Consider the following 18,786-nt stretch of genomic DNA (forward strand, 5'->3'; position numbering starts at 1 on the left):
GCTTCAAGGAGCTTAGTTGGCCAGAAGGGAGACCGATGTTAATAAATAATTCCGAGTCAATACAAGGAGGGCAATGACAAGAGTTAAATACAAGGGAGCCGCAAGAGGAGAATCACAGAAGAGATGCTGGCGCTCTGTGGATCTTAAGGGATAGCTAGACAAGCCCCAGGCAGTCACAGGGAGGAGGGGGTCCTGCAGAAGGAACAGCGTGCGCAAAGATATGAAGATGTGCAACAGCTTCGTGAATTCAGGAAGCCGTAGAACTTTATGTGTGTCTAAGAGAGCAATAGAGATCCTGAGCCTAGACAGTAAGAGTTGTGTTTGCTCACGGGGGCCTTGTGTTAGGCCATTCTTGCATTGCTGTAAGAAACTGCCTGAGACTCAGTAATTTATAAAGAAAAGAGGTTTGGGTGCATCACAGCTCCGCAGGCTTCACAGCAAACATGGGCTGGCACCTGCTCGGCTTCCAAAGAGGCCTCAGGAAGCCTGCAATCATGGTGGAAGGCAAAGGTAGGGCAGGCACGTCACACGGTGAAAGCAGGAGCAAGAGGGAGAGCGGAGGGGAGGTGCCACACGCTTTTAAATGACAGGTTTTGTGGTGAACTCAGAGTAAGCTCACTTACCACCAAAGAAACGGCCCGAGCCATTCATGAGGAATCCCCCACAACCCCACCACCAGGCCCCAGCTCCAGCATTGGGGATTACATTTCAACATGAGAGCTGGGCAGGGATATCAACCCAAACACCATCAGGCCTTCTCTGTTAATCAAGTGTTGGACTTTACACTTGAGGCCATGGAAAGCCAATGAGAAGGTAAAAGCAGGAAATGATGTGATCAGACTTGAGTCTTGGAGAGCTCAGACTTGGTGGCAGGTGAATGAGTCGGCCTTGTTGGTGTGGTAGATATTCCCCTGGGCATGGAGCTCTGGACCGGGAGAGGAGTGGGGTCTGAGGAAAGGAGGGCCGGTTCCAACGACACCGTGCACGCACTAAGGGCCCCACCACCACAAACACAACGACGCTGCATGAGGCATCATAACGGCGTTTCCTGGAAGGAAAAGGAAGTCTCTGGGTGGCCGAAACAAAGAAGTGAGCCAAAGCCGGAGCAGCGAGCTTGTGAGCTGACTTCCAAGGACATTTGAGACCTAGGCCTAAACCCTAATGGGCAGCAGCTGGGTTCCTGAGGCCCGTGCAGGGCTGGCGACAGGGCCCTGGACCTGCGTGGGGTGGGAACTGGAACGGCACAGCTGCATAGAGCCATGGCCCTAGAGAGGCTGCCCCCATGGACGGGAAGCAAAAAGTCACTGGGCCAGGGAGCGAGCTCAGAAGTTTATTCCCGCTAGAGGCCCGAGGAGAAAGGAAACATGTCTCGAGTGAAAAATCAAAATCCTGTCAGTGCCTTGTATAGGTAGGGGGGCCAATATGCTCAACCTCTCATGGTCCGAGGATCCTAAGCTAAGATAGCAGTGTAAAAATCAAGTTGCAAACAAGTAAAATCCCTGGGGTACCCAACAAAAGCAAACATAAGCCATTCTTTAAGGACGCTTCTTAATCGAAGGCATGTAGCATTCCTGCAGGGAAGAGTGTTTCCTGAAGATGAGCTCACAATTTAAAACAAAACAAAAAAAAATCCCTGAAAACCAAAGAAGCAACAGAGCCACCCTGAGAAAGAGTCGTCAGGTACAACCAACGGAAGCTGGCAGCTCCGGACCTGAGAACAGCACAAAGGAGACCTTTTAAAATGAGGAAAGAGGTAAAAGAAGGAAATATACAGAGAACGAGATTGTCTTTTTCTATGGGAATGAAATAGGAAACAAAGCTAGTTCTAAGTTACCAGCTGAATTCATTCATTCATTCATTCATTCATTTCAACCAGTCTTCTTGAGAGCACCTTGAATGTGCCAATCATTGTCAAAGCACTGTCAATGACCAAATGTGGAGATGACGTGAACACTGCCCACCAAGAGGAGTCAGGGGTGATTTCAAGGTTTGTAGCCCATGCAGATAAATGGGTAGTAGTGCCACCTATTGAGAAAATGGTTAATGATCGAGTATTTTGGGTAGCAGGGGAGGATGGGCAATGTCCATGAGCTTCGCCTTGGCGATGGTGAGTTTGATGTGCCTTTGAGACATCCCAATGGATATGTCAAGGAAGCAGATGGATAAATAGATCTGGAACTCAGCAGAGTGGTCTCAGTTGAAAAATTAAATCTGAGAGGCATTGGCGGGAATGGTCTGAAGCTGTGATAACACCAGATCCCCAGGGCAGAGTGTATACTCAATGGTATGACTCAAATCAAGCATTCAATGACGTGCTGTTTTATCCTGCTGAACCCTCAGCTGGAATTGCCCCAAAAGTAGTGGTAGGGGAATTCTCACAAAGGACTACCCCAAAAACCCTGAGGGTTGTGATTCCAAGGAAAGAAGCACTAAACGCCAGGGTAGTCAATCCAAAGCTGTTATTGGGGAAACTCACGACAGAATGCTGCAGGAATCCTCGCGATGGACAGCAAGAGAAAAGTGTTCTACCTCAGTTTCTCCACAGCCACAGGGTCAGGGCATGGACTTTATATAAGGGTTTAAGGAATCTGGCTCAGAGCTGTAGCCAGTTCTTGTCAATGTTTGGGGCAACACCTATTGGCTTTATCAGCACCTAGGAATGTTCAAAGTCCCGCGTTGAGGTCCAGCCTGCTGAGAAAAACCTGTAGCTGCAGGGCACACAGTGGTCAAGGCACTCTGATTTTCAGTCGGGACACAGAAACAAAGTGTCAGGGTGGAGGTGGGGGAACTGGAAGACCCTATTCTTGCTGATATAAAGAATGCACCTGTAGAGGAGGCTTAGGAAAATACAGAGAAGTACAGGAAACCCAGAAGGATGTGACACTGCAGAAGCCAAGGACGGAATGCTTGAGAAAGCAAGACGGTGGGCCACAGTGCCCAGTGCTACCGGGAGGTCAGGAGCAGGGGGTTAGATCAGCATTAGATGTGGCAGATTGATGCCCCTGGAGAGAATTGTGTTGGTGAAGCGGTGAGGGCGTGTCCAGGTAGGAATGAGGTGAAGAGCAAATGGCGCAGGGCAAGGGGTGAAGAGAGCAGTATAGACAACTCTTCTGGGAACTTGATGGTGACAGGGAGGAGAGAGCAAGGACAGGAGATAGAGGGAAAATGGGAGAGACTTGGGCTTTTAAGGACGGCAAAGGGGCCGGGCGCGGTGGCTCACGCCTGTAATCCCAGCACTTTGGGAGTCTGAGGCAGGCAGATCACAAGGTCAGGAGATCAAAACCATCCTGGCTAACACAGTGAAACCCCATCTCTACTGGAAAAAAAAAAAAAAAAAGATTAGCCAGGCGTAGTGGCGCTTGCCTGTAGTCCCAGCTACTCGGGAGGTTGAGGCAGGAGAATCGCTTGAACTCAGGAGGTGGAGGTTGCAGTGAGCCAAGTTCGAGCCATGGCACTCCAGCCTGGGTGACAAAGTGAGACTCTGTCTAAAAAAAAAAAAAAAAAAAGAATGGCAAAGGGAGGGTCCATTTGAAGGAAGAATTTAAATATATAGGGGAAAAAAAAGGATCATGGACAGGGAGCTTCCCGCAAAGGAGGAAGGATTGGCTTCGGGTACGTGGTGAGACCCTTCTCTATCAGGAGGGAGGGAGGCGTATAGGAATGAGAGTAGCAGACTTCGTGAACTTCAGTAGAATCAAAAGTAATAAGATCCTCTTTCTGTTAAATATGAGTTAGCTTGCAAGAAATCAATGGGCAACATTCATCAGGTTTCTTTTTAAGTTAATTAAAAAATTTGCTGGCCACAGTGGTTCACACCTGTAATCCCAGCATTTTGGAAGGCTGAGGACAGTAGATTGCTTGAGCCCAGGAGTTCAAGACCAACCTGGGCAACAGGAATGAAACCCTGTCTCTACTAAAAATACAAAAAATTACCTGGATGTGGTGGCACATGCCGGTGGGGTGGAGGATCACTTGATCCTGGGAATTCAAGGCTGCAGTGTGCCACGATTGTGCCACTTCACTCCAGTCTGGGCAGCATGAGGCCCTATCCCCCGAGCCCACCCCCAGAAATCCATGGTGCCTTGGAAACAAGGAAATAAGGGAAGAGGTGTCCTGGGTTGAGGCCCAGACAAGGCCAAAGCTGGGAGGCGGGAGAAGGGAAGGAGAGTGATGCCAGGGCTGTGCCACCAACCCTGCAGACATCGCCAACCGGGTGCTGCTCTCCCTCTTCACCATCGAGATGCTGATGAAGATGTACGGGCTGGGCCTGCGCCAGTACTTCATGTCCATCTTCAACCGCTTCGACTGCTTCGTGGTGTGCAGCGGCATCCTGGAGGTCCTGCTGGTGGAGGCGGGCGCCATGACGCCCCTAGGCATCTCCGTGCTTCGCTGCATCCGCCTCCTGAGGATCTTCAAGATCACCAAGTGAGCGCCAGGGTCGGCTGGCACTCTGGGGTCCCCCGTGGGCACCACAGCCCGGTCTGGTCTACACTCGTCTCATTTCCCAGGGTCTGGGATCTGTGCAGGTTCACCAGTGGCCCCTTGCCCGGACTTCCCTCCCTCCTTGAAATAACCTCCTTCTGTGAAAAAGGAATCACTTCCCCACTTTGAACTCATTTCTCTGTTCTTTTCTTACCACAGTCTATGGCAGGGCAGGGAGAAGGGGTGGTGGAAAAGAGAAAGGAAGAAGAGAAAAGACGGGAAGAAGGAAGGCGGACAGAAGAGCTGTAGGGAAAGGGGTGGAAACAAGAAAGAAGGAGGGACACAGAGAATCGGGGCCTTTGCGAGGTGGCTAGGGAAGGGGAGTTGGGTCCATCTGCTTGCGGTACTTATCCAGCACCCGCGTGAGCTGGGTACTGTGCTGAGCACAGGGCATCGGGGGTGTGCAGGAGAGAAGCCGTCCTTACTCTCACGGAGTTTCTCGTCCAGCAATGGGACCTAAAGTTAATCAACAGTCATATTAGCGAGTGTGAAATTACAAACAGGAAAGTGCTCTGAGGAAGGAGAGGGTGGGCACGCAGCCACGAATCCAGGGCCTTCCAGCCCCCTCCTTCTGTGTCACCTCAGTCCTGAGCCTTCCCCCAGGTCTGTCCACACCCCATGGGCCCCAGTGAGAGGGTCTGTCCCCTCCCTGCTTGCGGCTCCTCCTCCTTCAGGTACTGGACGTCGCTGAGCAACCTGGTGGCGTCCCTGCTGAACTCCATCCGCTCCATCGCCTCGCTGCTGCTGCTGCTCTTCCTCTTCATCGTCATCTTCGCCCTCCTGGGCATGCAGCTCTTTGGGGGCAGGTATGACTTTGAGGACACAGAAGTGCGGCGCAGCAACTTCGACAACTTTCCCCAGGCCCTCATCAGCGTCTTCCAGGTAGGCTAGCTCTCTGCGTGTCCCTCCTCTGTGCAGTTGCTGAATCCTGCTCCTTGTCCTTCAAGGTCAAGGTGGGCATCACCTCCTCCAGGAAGCCTTCTCTGATCTCCTGGTTGAGTACAATGTCCTTCTCTGAGTTCCCCTATCACCTGTGCTTCTCTCCACTGTAACACTTGTGTGTCCCCTTCACTGCGTCTGCACCCACTTTGTCTGATTAGTCTCTGTTTCTGGCACCCAGCACAGGGCTGGCCTGCTGCGGGATAACATGACTGCTTTAGGGACGGCCTGGGAGTCCAGATGTGAGCTTTCTCTCCCATGTGTTACTCACGTCTCAGGCCAAAGTCAGATAAGGGAAGCTTTTCCTCCCCAAGGCTAGGAAAGCCCCAGAGAAACGCAAACCATTTCCCACTCTGCAGGCGCGGCACAGCCGATCTGCTATCAGCCACCCAGGGGAGCGTGACTGTGGCCCAGTGAGAGGCTTTCAGGACCCCTGGCCTCCTGGAGGAGTTTTCGTAGTGTAGACGTGGACGCACTCCTCTGCGGGGTGGCCCATATTTCATCAGCGACACCTTCCTGTTGTACCAGTGAGAGGGGCAGTGTGTGATCGTCTGTTGGTCCTGTGGATGGCTTTGCCCTCTCTTTCTTCCATTAGCCCCACTGGCTGGTCAAGCCTCAGGCCTTTCAATAGACTTGACATTTCACACGACTTCTAAGGCCGGAATAACAGGAAGCCTGGATGGGTGCAGCACAGTGAAGCCCGGGGATAAGGACAGAACAGGGAGGTGGCGAGCCCACAGTCCAATTCCTTGTCCACAGAGAGCAGCAGTAAGCTTCTAGATCATTGGAATCGGGGTTTTGTTTTGTTTTTTGAGATGGAGTCTCACTCTGTTGCCCAGACTGGATTGCAGTGGCACAATCTCAGCTCACTGCACCCTCTACCTCCTGGGGTCAAGCGATTCTTCTACCTCAGCCTCCCAAGTAGCTGGGATTGCAGGTGCTTGTCACCACGCCTGGCTAATTTTTGCATTTTTACTATATTGGCCAAGCTGGTCTCGAACTCCTGACCTCAAATAACCCACCCACCTTGGCCTCCCAGTACTAAGATGACAGGTGTGAGCCACTGCACCCAGCTGGAATAGGGGTTTTGAGGAGAGCAGGGGGTGGCCACAAGGACCATGGAATGAAAAGAGGGAAGGTTCTAAGAGCACCCAGAGTAAGAGCAGACTCCTGAGCCCTGGCTCCCCCTCCACACAGGTCCTGACAGGTGAGGACTGGACCTCGATGATGTATAACGGGATCATGGCCTACGGCGGGCCGGCCTACCCCGGCGTGCTTGTGTGCATTTACTTTATCATCCTTTTCGTCTGTGGCAACTGTATCCCCCCAGAAGCAGGGTGCAGAAGAGAGCTTGGTGGGGGATGGGGGAAACGGTTTCAAACGGGGGTCAAGGGTATCTGGTTTCTAGGCAGCCAGGCCCTCTGGCTGTAGGGGAGCTCCCAGGCCCACGGCGTGGTGGCTAGGTCAGAGCTGTGGGATAATTCTGCCGGAAAGGTTAGAGACTCAGCAGGGTGTGCGGCTATAGCTGGGAGGAGTGAAGCCCCGCCAGGTCAGTGCGCCTGGAGCAGTGCAGGAAGGACAAGTTTGCTGAGGAGCATGAAGACGGTAGGGCAGCCTCCTCCAAAGTTTCAGGGGCAGGCAGGGAGCCACCAGGACCCTGTGGCCGGGATGACCCGTCTGAGTACTGGGACCGGAAGGATGGAGCTAGGACAGGCCGAGAGATGAGAGGAGAGATATGAGGGGAGGTGGATGGGGCCGTGGAGATGCCGGCAGTGCCTGCACCGTGTAATCTGACGTTGTGGGAAGTGGGAGGAAGGGCACCACTGTCCCCAACTCAGGCGTGTCTCGCGTGGCTCTCACTTGTTTTGCCTCGCGTGGCTCTCCACGCAGCTGAGTGTGGGGGCTGGAGCCAGTCTGGACAGGAAATGCATGGGTTCAAGGCCACAGTAGATTCAGGCTCCTTTCTGGGTACCCTCTGCAGGCAGGCTTCCCTGAGGGCCTTCAGCTGTGTCCCTCCACCCACGCCTTCCCATGGGTAGCTCTGGGAGTGGGGTTAGGGCCTGCCCACATGCAGGCAGGCAGGGCTCCTGCTCCGGAGGCTCCCTTCCACCTACAACCCAAGGCTCCTTAGCTAAACCTCAGACATCCTGCTCAATGTCTTCCTGGCCATTGCTGTGGACAACCTGGCCGAGGCGGAGAGCCTGACTTCCGCCCAGAAGGCCAAGGCTGAGGAGAGAAAACGCAGGAAGATGTCCAAGTGAGTGCTTCCTTAGCAGGAGGGGATCTGGAGTGCGCAGCCATGGCCATGGCCTTGCAGCCCTGGACAGGCCTCCCTGTAGCCCAATGAGCAGGGGCCCTGACGTGGGGACACCCGCCCCAGCGGGCAAACTTCTGCAACCTGCACGTGGGGATGGTGGGGTCCTTCCCTGCGGGCAGGACCAGAAGCCAGTTGGCCTTCTGGACAGACAGGCCTCAGGATGTGGAATGCAAGAGCTTCAGAGCCCGGGCAGGTGGGCAGGGCTCCCCTGGGGAGCGATCCTGGGAATTCCCCTCCCAACCCTGTGGCTGAGTTGCTGTGCTTCTGGGAGAGAGCCATTGTCCTTTGCTGAGCCTCAGGCATCCTCTCTTCTGTGAAGTGGCCATTGGCTTCCCAGGTTCACTTTGTCAGTGAACTCTGTAGCCTGGGACCCTCCTCCAGGAGTGGAAGGAGGCTGGCGTTCTAGACGGTGTTTCTCAAACTCCACCTGCAAACAAGTTGGGAGTTTGCAACTGCAAACAGGTCACCGAGGAATCTTGTTGAAATGCTGATTCTGTTTTAGCTGGTCCAAATCAGATGGGGTGGGATCGGAGTTCTCCATCAGCAGGCTTCCGGGTGGTGCCCATGCTGGGCTCTAGACAGAGTCCTGCTTCTTCCAATGCCCATGCCTGAAGGAATAGAACCCCTGTTCCTGCTGAGGCAAGATGGAAAGAGAAAGGGAAAAAGAGGGCCCAGCATGGAGTTCAGACATTTCTAAAGAGTTGAAGCCTGCTGGGCGTGGTGGCTCACCCCCTATAATCCCAGCACTTTAGGAGGCCAAGGCGGGTGGATCACAAGGTCAGGAGCTCGAAACCATCCTGGCTAACACAGTGAAATCCCATCTCTACTGAAAAAAAAAAAAAAAAAAAAAAAAAAGATTAGCCAGGCGTGGTGGCAGGTGCCTGTAGTCCCAGCTACTCGGGAGACTGAGACAGGAGAATCGCTTGAACCTGGGAGGTGGAGGTTGCAGTGAGCCGAGATTGTGCCACTGCACTCCAGCCTGGCACCTGGTGACAGAGCGAGACTCTGTCTCAAAAAAAAAGAATTGGAAGCCATCTTAGGCAAACCATGCTTCCACTCTGTGAATCTTGTATAAACCCAGTACAAAGCCACATTTCACCCATTCACTGTCAACCAACATTAAACATGGCTGCCCAGTGAGCCACAGGTAGCCGTGGGCCCACGCTGTGTGTCAGACCCTCTCACCACAGAGAAGGGACTTGCCTGAGCCCACTGCCCTTCCCATCTGGGGGCCGATGCCACTCCTCCCACAGATCCTCCCGGATCCCTTGCCGTGGGATCCTCTGGAGGGTGTTGTCAGGCTGAGCAGATCCCTGAGAACTTTCTGCTTTGGCTTCCACTTTGTGTTTTCTTTTTCTTTTTTTTTTTTTTTTGAGACGGAGTTTCGCTCTTGTTACCCAGGCTGGAGTGCAATGGCGCGATCTCGGCTCACCGCAACCTCCGCCTCCTGGGCTCAGGCAATTCTCCTGCCTCAGCCTCCTGAGTAGCTGGGATTACAGGCACGCGCCACCACGCCCAGCTAGTTTTTTTGTATTTTTAGTAGAGACGGGGTTTCACCATGTTGACCAGGATGGTCTCGATCTCTCGACCTCGTGATCCACCCGCCTCGGCCTCCCAAAGTGCTGGGATTACAGGCTTGAGCCACCGCGCCCGGCACCCACTTTGTGTTTTCTAACTCAGGGGTCTCCCAGACAAGTCAGAGGAGGAGAGGTCCACGATGACCAAGAAGCTGGAGCAGAAACCCAAGGGTGAGGGCATCCCCACCACTGCCAAGGTGAGCACCTCACGCGGGGATGCTGGAGGCAGGCTGGGGTTCTGACAGTCCCGTGGTTCCCCTTGCCACAGGGTACAGATGGGGGAGGGTGGGGGGGGCGTAATCAGCCAGGTGAGGGCGTTTCCCCGAGTGCTACTGGAGGGAGAGCCGGCGGATCCATCTCCAGGGACTCCTGCACTGAGAGGCACAGACCTTCCAATCTGGGAACCAGACTTCCCCAGAGTAACAGCTTCCCACTCCAGACCAAGGAGATAATTCCTCTCCCTGACACCCACTTTCCACTGAGAGGACCAGACCGACTTCCACCATTGCTAGCCCTGCCCTGCCCGTTCCCAGGTGGCTCTGCTCAACATTCCTGAAAACTGAGGAGTGGAGTTCAAAGAGTCAGGGAACTGGGCCCACAGGGACCGGAGGTCCTGGCCTGGGAAGGTCAACTCTCTTCTAGAGATCCAAGCAGCGGGCACGTGAAGATAGAGTCAGACAGGACCGGACGGGCTCAGGCCTTGCCCCGTGGGAGCCTGTGCAGGCTGTCCGACCTTGCTGGGCCTGGCTTCTCATTTGTAAAATGGGGATGATCTTAATATTCCCTGTCCCGCAGGCTATCGGGATGATTGAGTCAGCTGAAAGCTCACAGGCTACTTCTCCTTCATTGTTACAGTCATTGTGTTCCTTCCTACAGCTGAAAATCGATGAGTTTGAATCTAACGTCAACGAGGTGAAGGATCCCTACCCATCAGCCGACTTCCCAGGTGAGGGTGCTGGAGCCCAGGTGGGAGCAGGGTGCCCACATGAGGTAGGGGTGTGCCGGTCCTGAATTCTCCCTGTGGGCACTCTCTTGTGTGTCCCTGCCTGTAGAAATCAGGACACTGGAGACATCCCTTCTGCACAAATAAGTCAGCTGCCAGCTTGTCTCTCCCACCAATGCACACGATAGAAAAACCCAGACATTTTATTTTCTTGTAACTCAGCGAGTGTTTATTGAGCACCGGCTGTGTGCCTCAGTGCTGAGGACTCAGTTTTCAAGAAGCACAGAGACTCGTGGGTATACAAGTCTTCCCTGACAGTCACGCAGAAAGGATCATAAATGAGGACACACCCATCTGTGTAGTGACGAGGCAGATCACTCACTATCCAGCGTCCGGTAGGGCTGAGGGCCGGAACGATGCAGGGATGAACAGAACCGTGAGAGGCAGTGTGGGAAAGTGCAAGGGGGGTAGAAAATGGTAGGATGGCGGGAGCATGGATAACAAAAACCGTGGAGAAACCACAAACACCTTGTAAATGCAAATAACCAGTGACTGCTGCAGAAACCCCATTTATCTGGACCCAGAGGAGGACACGTGGAGGAAGCAGAACCCAGCTGGGGTAACCTTACAAGGCCACCTGGAAGAGCCCTGGGGCCAAGAGCCCTCTGAGTCCTGGGTCCCTCTGGAGCACCGTGTCAGTGGGGCAATTTTAGGTCTACTTATCGCATCAGCTGATCAGCTACTTTTATGTCTGCTTGTGGAATCTGCTGATGAGCCTCTGTTTGCTCCAGTGACTCTAAGCTCCAGTGGGACTTTTGTCTTCCACACCGCACAGTGTTTGGCTCAGAGGAGGCACTCAATAAACTGAATGAATGAATGCATGAAAGAATTTTGCCAAGTGAAGTGTGGGGAGAATGGCGCTGGTACAAGTGAGACTAATGACATTTCTTCAAATATCTACCAGCCGTGAATATTTGTGTTTTAGAATAACTCATGTGGAGTTGTTTCTTCGAACAGTTATCACCTATTAGCTGGGAGTGACTGGTGTGCAGGTGGGATGGTGGCTGATAGGAAATCTGAGGTCGGGAAAAGGAGCTGGGAAGAAGTGAGGAGGGGAGGGTAGAGGGGGTGTGGGCTGGGCAGCAGGAAGACAGCCTTACCAAGGGGGCTGAATGTGTTTATATCCTGTTTCTTTCTAAAAATAGTTCCAAACGGCTTACAGCAAAAGATACGTGCAATGAAATTAACAAACTGGGCATAGGCAGAGGAAGTAAGAAGGCTGGGGAAGGTTGCCAACACGCTCCCTCTAAGAATGAGCAGTGTCTGCGATCAAGCGTGAAATGTGTCTCTGGGGTCTGTGGCAGGCTGGGCAAGACAGGAAATGTCATGTTAGGACACTCATTCTGAGGAATAAGAGTTTTAGCTTCTCGGGGGGGACAGAAAAATTGGAATGTGACTTAGTGGATTTGAGAACCCCAACAGGTGGCCATGTTGAAGACAGTAGAATCCAGTAGCTCTTGGCTTCCCTCAAAGCCTCTGCCAGGGGCCAGTAGGGGTAAGGAGAAGGTAATTGTCAGGGGAGGGAACCAAGAGAAACCCTGGCTTTGGATTCTGCCCTCACCATCTGATCATGAGATCCTCCCATCCTGGAGCTGAGGATTTTGGGTACTCAGTTTCCTCATGGGGCCGTGAGACCCAGTGAATGTGCTTGGGACGTCTGTCACTTCCTCCTCTAACCCCCAGCCACCAGCCCCAGTCCTGGGGACTGGCTGAAGCTCAAAAAATTCTGATTGTTTTTCTCCATGCTCGAAGCTTCTCTGTGAAGTTACCTATTTTTGAAATCCTAGCCCAGGAGAGGATCACAGAGTCCTTTTATTTCAACAATGCTCCTGCCCTTTGTCGGATTCACAAATTGGAAAGCTGACGCTGAAGAAGGGCACAGACCTTTCCAGCACTGCACAGCAAGTTAGAGGCAGAGCTGGGACTAGAACCCAAGTCTCCTCTTCCGAAGCAGGGCTTTCCACTCCATCCCCCCGCCTATGGATATTTGAGGCAGTATGGATGGAGCCATGAGACAGAAGATGCAACCACAAAGTTACTTGAGCTTGCTCTCAACCCCATTTCTGGAAGGTTGTGGGCCTGCCTTACCAACCCCTGACAGCTCAGATCTGCTCACTGAAGGCAAGAGATACCCAGCTGGACTCTGCTGAAGCCCTAGAGTCCCACCTCAGCCTGGCACCACCCTGCTTACTGGCTGCAGGGGCTCCTAGGAGGTCTCTGAGCACAGAAGCCACGGCATAGCAAAGCATGGGAAACACCCCTAATTCCTCCCTCTCTTCCCACAGGGGACGACGAGGAAGATGAGCCCGAGATCCCGCTGAGCCCCCGACCACGCCCCCTGGCTGAGCTGCAGCTGAAAGAGAAGGCTGTGCCCATTCCAGAAGCCAGCTCCTTCTTCATCTTCAGCCCTACCAATAAGTGGGTGTCCCCTGGCTGCTGTGGGGGTGATTTATGAGGCTCTCATCTGCTTCTCTGCATGGAGAGTCAGAAGGAGCTCCTTCTGACTCTCCATGACTACGGTTACACTGTGACAAACCCAGTGTTTTAGCTTAAGATCTTGTGCCCTGTTTAAAATGCTGGTCTATCTGGGAAAAGTGATGCTTTAAGCCTTATCAGCTATTTACACCTCAGAGGGACCTGTTTATTGCTTCCTTTCTGAGAGAAGAGTTTTAGACAGGACAAGGGGGAGAGAGCAAGGGAAGCTATAGTTTTTATTGGCTTCACAATTTTACATCTTTAAACTATATATAGACTATAGTCTTTGTGGAGTTTTATCTGTCTAGCCCATGTATAGAGATCAGCCTGTCCCATTTTCATTTGATGGGAAACCTCAAGGTGGTGCCGTTCATTGCAGGACGGGGCATGTGGTGGGAGAGGCTAGGCTGGGAGGCAGAATTAAGGCTTTAGAAACAGATGGAGGGGTCAGGGCTCCCTCCACTGGCTGGGAAGGAGCAGGTCGTGCGTCCCATGTCCCTCCGCGGGTTGGAGGCTGATGAGGCCTCCAGCAGCTCACAGCTCCCCTGCCCTCCCTACCTCACCCCAAGGATCCGCATCCTGTGCCACCGCATCGTCAATGCCACCTGGTTCACCAACTTCATCCTGCTGTTCATCATGCTCAGCAGCGCTGCACTGGCTGCGGAAGACCCCATCCGGGCCGAGTCCACGAGGAATCAGGTGACAGGTGTCACCTGCTCCACCACTCAGCACCCCTGCCCCCTCCAGCCTCAGTGTGGTGCCCAGGGTTCAGCTGTATCCTCTCTGTGACTACAGGCATCAGCTTTTCTTAGAGTCCAATTCCTCAGGGTTAGGACAACCTGCTTCAATCCTTCTGAATGGCACAGGCTGGGGCACAGACTGGCTCTGACTGCCTGCTTTGATGCTGCTACTGCTGCTGCTGATACTGTTATCTCTTTCTCTCACTGACTGCTCCCTCCCCTGCCTCATCCCCAGATCCTCAAGCACTTTGATGTTGGGTTCACCTCTGTCTTCACCGTGGAGATTGTCCTCAAGGTGAGCGAAGGCTGTGGGGCAGCCCTGGGCAGGGGGGTTCCCTGATGTGGCTCCAGCTTACACACACCGAACTCGGGGGTGGAGAGAAGCAGAAAAGAGGTGGAGAGTGGCAGGAAAGACTCATGGGACCTGGTACACGGGGCAGGCCCGAGGGTGTCTGGGTGGTGGGCTGGAGAGTGAAGCCCAGCCAGCCTGAGGCTCCCCCATTCACAGAGCACACCCCATGCCTTTAAGCCTCTGGCATTTTTCTTTTCTCTTTTCTTTTCTTTTTTTCTTTTCAAGATGAAGTTTCACTCTTATTGCCTAGGCCAGAGTGCAGTGGCACAATCTTGGCTCACCCACAACCTCCACCTCCCAGGTTCAAGCGATTTTCCTGCCTCAGCCTCCGAAGTAGCTGGGACTACAGGCATGCGCCTCCACACCTGGTTAATTTTTTGTGTTTTTAGTAGAGATGGGATTTCTTCGTGTTGGTCAGGCTGGTCTCAACCTCCTGACCTCAGGTGATCCGCCCGCCTTGGCCTCCCAAAGTGCTGGGATTACGGGTGCCAGCCACTGCACCTGGCTCTTTTCTTTTTTAAGATGGAGTCTCGCTTTATCACCAGGCTAGGCTCGAGTGCAGCGGTGCGATCTCCGCTCACTGCAGCCTCAGCCTCCCAGGTTCAAGTGATTCTCCTGCCTCAGCCTCCTGAGCAGCTGGGATGATAGGCGCCCACTACCACACCCAGATAATTTTCTGTATTTTTAGTAGAGATGGGATTGCACCATGTTGGGCAGGATGGTCTCGATCTCTTGACCTAGTGATCTACCCTCCTTGGCCTCCCGAAGTGCTGGGATTAGAGCCATGAGCCACCACACCTGGTCAACCTTCGGCATTTTTTGCCCACACAGTTAGCTTAAGAGCAGACCTGGGGAGCTGTGATTTGTTGTTCCTAGACCTCTGTTAGCAGTGACTGGAAAGATCTTTTCCTCCAGGAGTCCCCAGAGAAGTGACCGCTGCCCTGAGCTGGGTTCCTGGCACCCTGCCCCATCACACCTTTTCCACACCTTATCCACAGCACGTCGCCGGCCACCCATTCCCAACACAGATGGGGTTCCAGCCATCCTGGGGGTGGTGGGCTCTGGAGGCAGAGGGAGGACCCATCTGTGCCTGAAACCCAGCAGCACCAGTCTGTACATTCACGAACTAAGAGAGGAGAGGCTGGCCCAGCCCCAGGAACCGGCTCAGAGCAGGCTGTGGTGTGAAATCAGGACAGTACCTTATTTCGGAGCCTCAGCTATTGAAGGAATTGAGCAGAGGGAGACGGTGGCGTCCTCGAGGTCAGGAAGTTTGTGGAGTTGGGGGCATTAGAGCCAGACCTTGAAGTTGGACAGGACTTCGTTAGGGAGAGACAGCTGGGACGGTCTAGGACAGAGAGTAGCAAGTACACTATAAGGAGATTTGGGGACATTGCCAGAGAGGACAAAGTGGCCCCTTTGGGCTGGGACGTACTGCACATAGGGAGGCCTGGGTGCGGAGTCTGGGAAGGCAAATTAAGACGAAATCTCCTAGTGCCCTGAGTGCCGGAAAAGGTTTTAGCCCTGTGCAATTTTAAGGGCGTAATGTTTGTGTGCAAAGACCTGGAGGATTGTCAGAGAATATATCCAAGAACCTGAGAGGGGGGCGAGAAGGCAGGGCTGGGAAGGAGATGGAGAGGGAGGAGAGAGGGCCCTGGACCCCCGGAGTCCTGGAGGGCTTGCAGCCTGACTCAGTAAGCCACAGGGCAGAGGGGACTGCCCGAGAAGCTTTCCAGGAAGGAGGAGAAATCTTACGTTCCGCTGGAGATGGGGGGCCAGGGCTCCTCCACTCTGTGGCCCCATGGGAAAGGAGACGCAGGGTTTCCTATGGCGGGTAAAGAGAGAAGTCCGGCCCGGCTGCCCGTGAGAAGTCCTCACGTTTCAACAACCATGAGCAGAGATAGGAAATGTGTTTAGGCCACTGCAAGGAGCTGAGTGAAACACAGAGATTCCTGGAAGGCTATTGCCTCAGTGCTCTCCTGAGCAGAGGCGACTGTCTCCCATGTCTGTGGGGGACAGGCCTGGTCCCCGAGCTCCGCCACCCAGGCTGCTGCCTCTGTCTCCCCAGATGACCACCTACGGGGCCTTCCTGCACAAGGGCTCCTTCTGCCGCAATTACTTCAACATCCTGGACCTGCTGGTGGTGGCGGTGTCCCTCATCTCCATGGGACTCGAGTGAGCAGCGGCGCGGGCCCGCCCTGGGCACAGACGCCCTCTGCCCCATGCCAGGGCTTCGTAGTGGGAGTCCCACCATGTTGGTGGGCACCTGCCACAGGAGGAGGGCCTCTCAGGGCCTCTGATGGGGCCAGGGGGAACTGGGGGTTGTGGGTTGCCACCAGCGAAGTGGGCAGCACCCTGTTCTAGAGACCGGCAAGGGGTGAAGAGAGGAGGGAGGGGCCCTTCCCTCCCCGACCCTGTGGGGAGCACAGCCCCTGCCGTCGGGGCGCTCACTATCTGATGGGGGGGACGGAGCCTCTAGCCACCCGCAGGGGAAGGCTGTATTCTGCTTCATGACACACCCATGAGAGCACGGTCTAGATAGCAGGGGGTGGCTGTGCCCTGGAGTAGGGCACACTCTTGCAGCTGTAGGAAAGGGGACGGGAAGATGGGAGTGTTTTCAGGCAGAAAGGCAGCCGGCGTGGAGGGCAGGATACAGCTGGAGGCTCCTCTGCAGACCGGGCTGGCTGCAGCAGGCTGCTCTCAGCCCTCGCACGGTTGCCACCTCCCCAGGTCCAGCGCCATCTCCGTGGTGAAGATCCTCAGGGTGCTGAGGGTGCTCCGACCACTGAGAGCCATCAACAGAGCCAAGGGGTTGAAGGTGAGAGAGGGCCTGGGCAGGACCCCAGAAGAGGGATGGGAGGGGTTGCAGGGTCCTGACTCCAGAAACCTCAGCCCAGCCACGGGCGGGACCCCGTCCTGTCTCCTTGGCCAGACAGGGGTAAGGATGAGGCTGGGCTAGCCGTGCTTCCCCATCAGCCTCTCCCCGCCTCCAGCTGGTCAGGAGGCAGCACATCTTGCATGCCTGGGGTTTCCTCAGCTGGGCTAGGGGGGTACAGTGTGTGCACCCCCAGTCCCCACTGGCCTCTGTCTCCCCAGCACGTGGTGCAGTGCATGTTCGTGGCCATCAGCACCATCGGGAACATCGTGCTGGTCACCACCCTCCTGCAGTTCATGTTTGCCTGCATCGGCGTCCAGCTCTTCAAGGTGAGGCCCTGCCCGCGCGACCAGCCTCCCCTCCCACTCCCAGCCCTGGTGCCAGCTCTCTAGCCAAGGCAAGGGCCAGTCGGTTGGTTTGCCCCTATCTAAGCGAAAGGAGCCCCAAATTGTGAAAACAGATGTCTTTGAATGCACAGTTTTTCATATGAGAATATCTTATTTTGAAAAATAGGTCTTTACCACACCAAACACATACATTAGCAGAAAGCCAGTAAGACACCATTACATTTATGTAGCACCTTGAGTTCCACAAAAGCCACCCAGTGACAGCATAAACAGCCCACAGGCTCCTAACACCACTGAAACGGTAGCAGAGGCTCATGTGTCTATTGAGTTGAAATTAAAATACAATTCAAGCACCATCTCTTAAAGCTATATCGTCACGTGCTAAGAATTCTATCAAACAAGACGAGAAGATGTGTAGTTGGATGTGAATCTTTTAAATATGACTATGAAATTCAGACTATAAACACAGCTTTCCTAAATCAAACTTTTAAGAGGCAGCTATCCTTCAATGATGGTTAATAGCGTAAAGAGATCAATAAGCTAAAATGAAAACTTGACACCAACTATCTTAAGCTCTTTTTAAAATTAAATATACAAGCAACACAACACGTTGAGACTCAGAGTGAATTTGCTTCAGTTGAATGCACTGAGTTCATATATGGCAGGTCCAGATCCAGTTTCCTCGGTGATGTCCATCCGGGCCTCTGTGGTTCTGCTGACCACCATCGCCGTGGTATCTGCTGTCTCCCTGCCCCTGCTTCTCCTTGGGGAGGAAGGCCCCTCCTCCCAGGGCCTTGCAGCCATTTCTCTCCCTTCCCACCCTTGCCCATTTCCCCCGATCCTGCCAGGCCTGTCCCAAGCATACGCCCACCCAACCCCACACTGTACCTCCATCTTCCTGGCCGGTTTGCCTGGCATCACCCACATCTACCGGGGCCTTCTAAGGCTGGGAGTCCATCATCTCACCTCCGGAGCCAGCCTTATTCTTGTCTCACTTTCCTGGGAGAACACAGCTATTCAGTTCCTCTCTGGGAATCAGCCCTAAAAAGATGTCTCTCTCACAGAGCTCTGATTTCCAGATGTCTCTGGCTCTCAGATCATTTGCAGGACAGAGAAATTGACTCTCAAGTGTACACCAACACCCTGGATACCCCTGCATGACTCAACTGCTCCTGCCACCAGAGCACCATCCTTCAAAGCCATGATTACATAACCTCAGTCAGTCTTAGACGTGTAGCGGCATCATCTTTCAATCGTTCATTCATTCAACAAACACGGATAGAGCATGTTTTCTATACATGAGCCAGGGCCTCTGCTAGAGCTGAGGGACTTACAAGCCAAATCCTCCCTGAGGGCAGGGAACAGGCTTTGAGACCAGCAGCAGGGTGGGACCTTCGGTGGGGGGAACGGGTCTTCTTGGTCCCTGTCCTGCAGGGATGGGAGTGTTTATAGTGTCTGGCCACTCTGCCATGTGGCCTTCTCCCCCTGGCCCAGGGGAGGGCTGTCCACCTCCTGCCCACCCAGCCTCCTCCTCTGTCAGGTTTGGGTCCCCAGAAACCCTTGAGGGCAGAGTCTGTGTCTGCCTTATCCCTTCTCCCGTCCCCCCGCCCGGGGCCTGGTGCAGACGAGGCCCACCAGACACGCTCCCTGAAGGAATGAATGAGCAGCTGCCCTCCCTTTGG

The 18,786-nt window shown here is 53.9% G+C and overlaps 1 protein-coding gene across 1 annotated transcript in view; it reads left to right on the forward strand.

Annotated features, from left to right (window-relative positions):
* CACNA1S (calcium voltage-gated channel subunit alpha1 S) overlaps nucleotides 1-18,786 on the forward strand; it is a 75,580-nt gene that overhangs the window by 30,622 nt on the left and 26,172 nt on the right. The window contains exons 11-22 of the mRNA XM_003938254.4: nucleotides 4,200-4,425; nucleotides 5,157-5,364; nucleotides 6,619-6,739; nucleotides 7,564-7,678; nucleotides 9,419-9,512; nucleotides 10,192-10,261; nucleotides 12,604-12,736; nucleotides 13,363-13,492; nucleotides 13,769-13,828; nucleotides 15,951-16,057; nucleotides 16,613-16,700; nucleotides 16,979-17,086. Of these exons, the coding sequence (XP_003938303.2) occupies nucleotides 4,200-4,425; nucleotides 5,157-5,364; nucleotides 6,619-6,739; nucleotides 7,564-7,678; nucleotides 9,419-9,512; nucleotides 10,192-10,261; nucleotides 12,604-12,736; nucleotides 13,363-13,492; nucleotides 13,769-13,828; nucleotides 15,951-16,057; nucleotides 16,613-16,700; nucleotides 16,979-17,086 (1,460 nt within the window). The remainder of the gene's footprint in view (nucleotides 1-4,199; nucleotides 4,426-5,156; nucleotides 5,365-6,618; nucleotides 6,740-7,563; nucleotides 7,679-9,418; nucleotides 9,513-10,191; nucleotides 10,262-12,603; nucleotides 12,737-13,362; nucleotides 13,493-13,768; nucleotides 13,829-15,950; nucleotides 16,058-16,612; nucleotides 16,701-16,978; nucleotides 17,087-18,786) is intronic.

The sequence above is a fragment of the Saimiri boliviensis genome, chromosome 14 (genome assembly GCF_048565385.1).
Source record: "Saimiri boliviensis isolate mSaiBol1 chromosome 14, mSaiBol1.pri, whole genome shotgun sequence".
Taxonomy (NCBI): Eukaryota; Metazoa; Chordata; class Mammalia; order Primates; family Cebidae; genus Saimiri; species Saimiri boliviensis.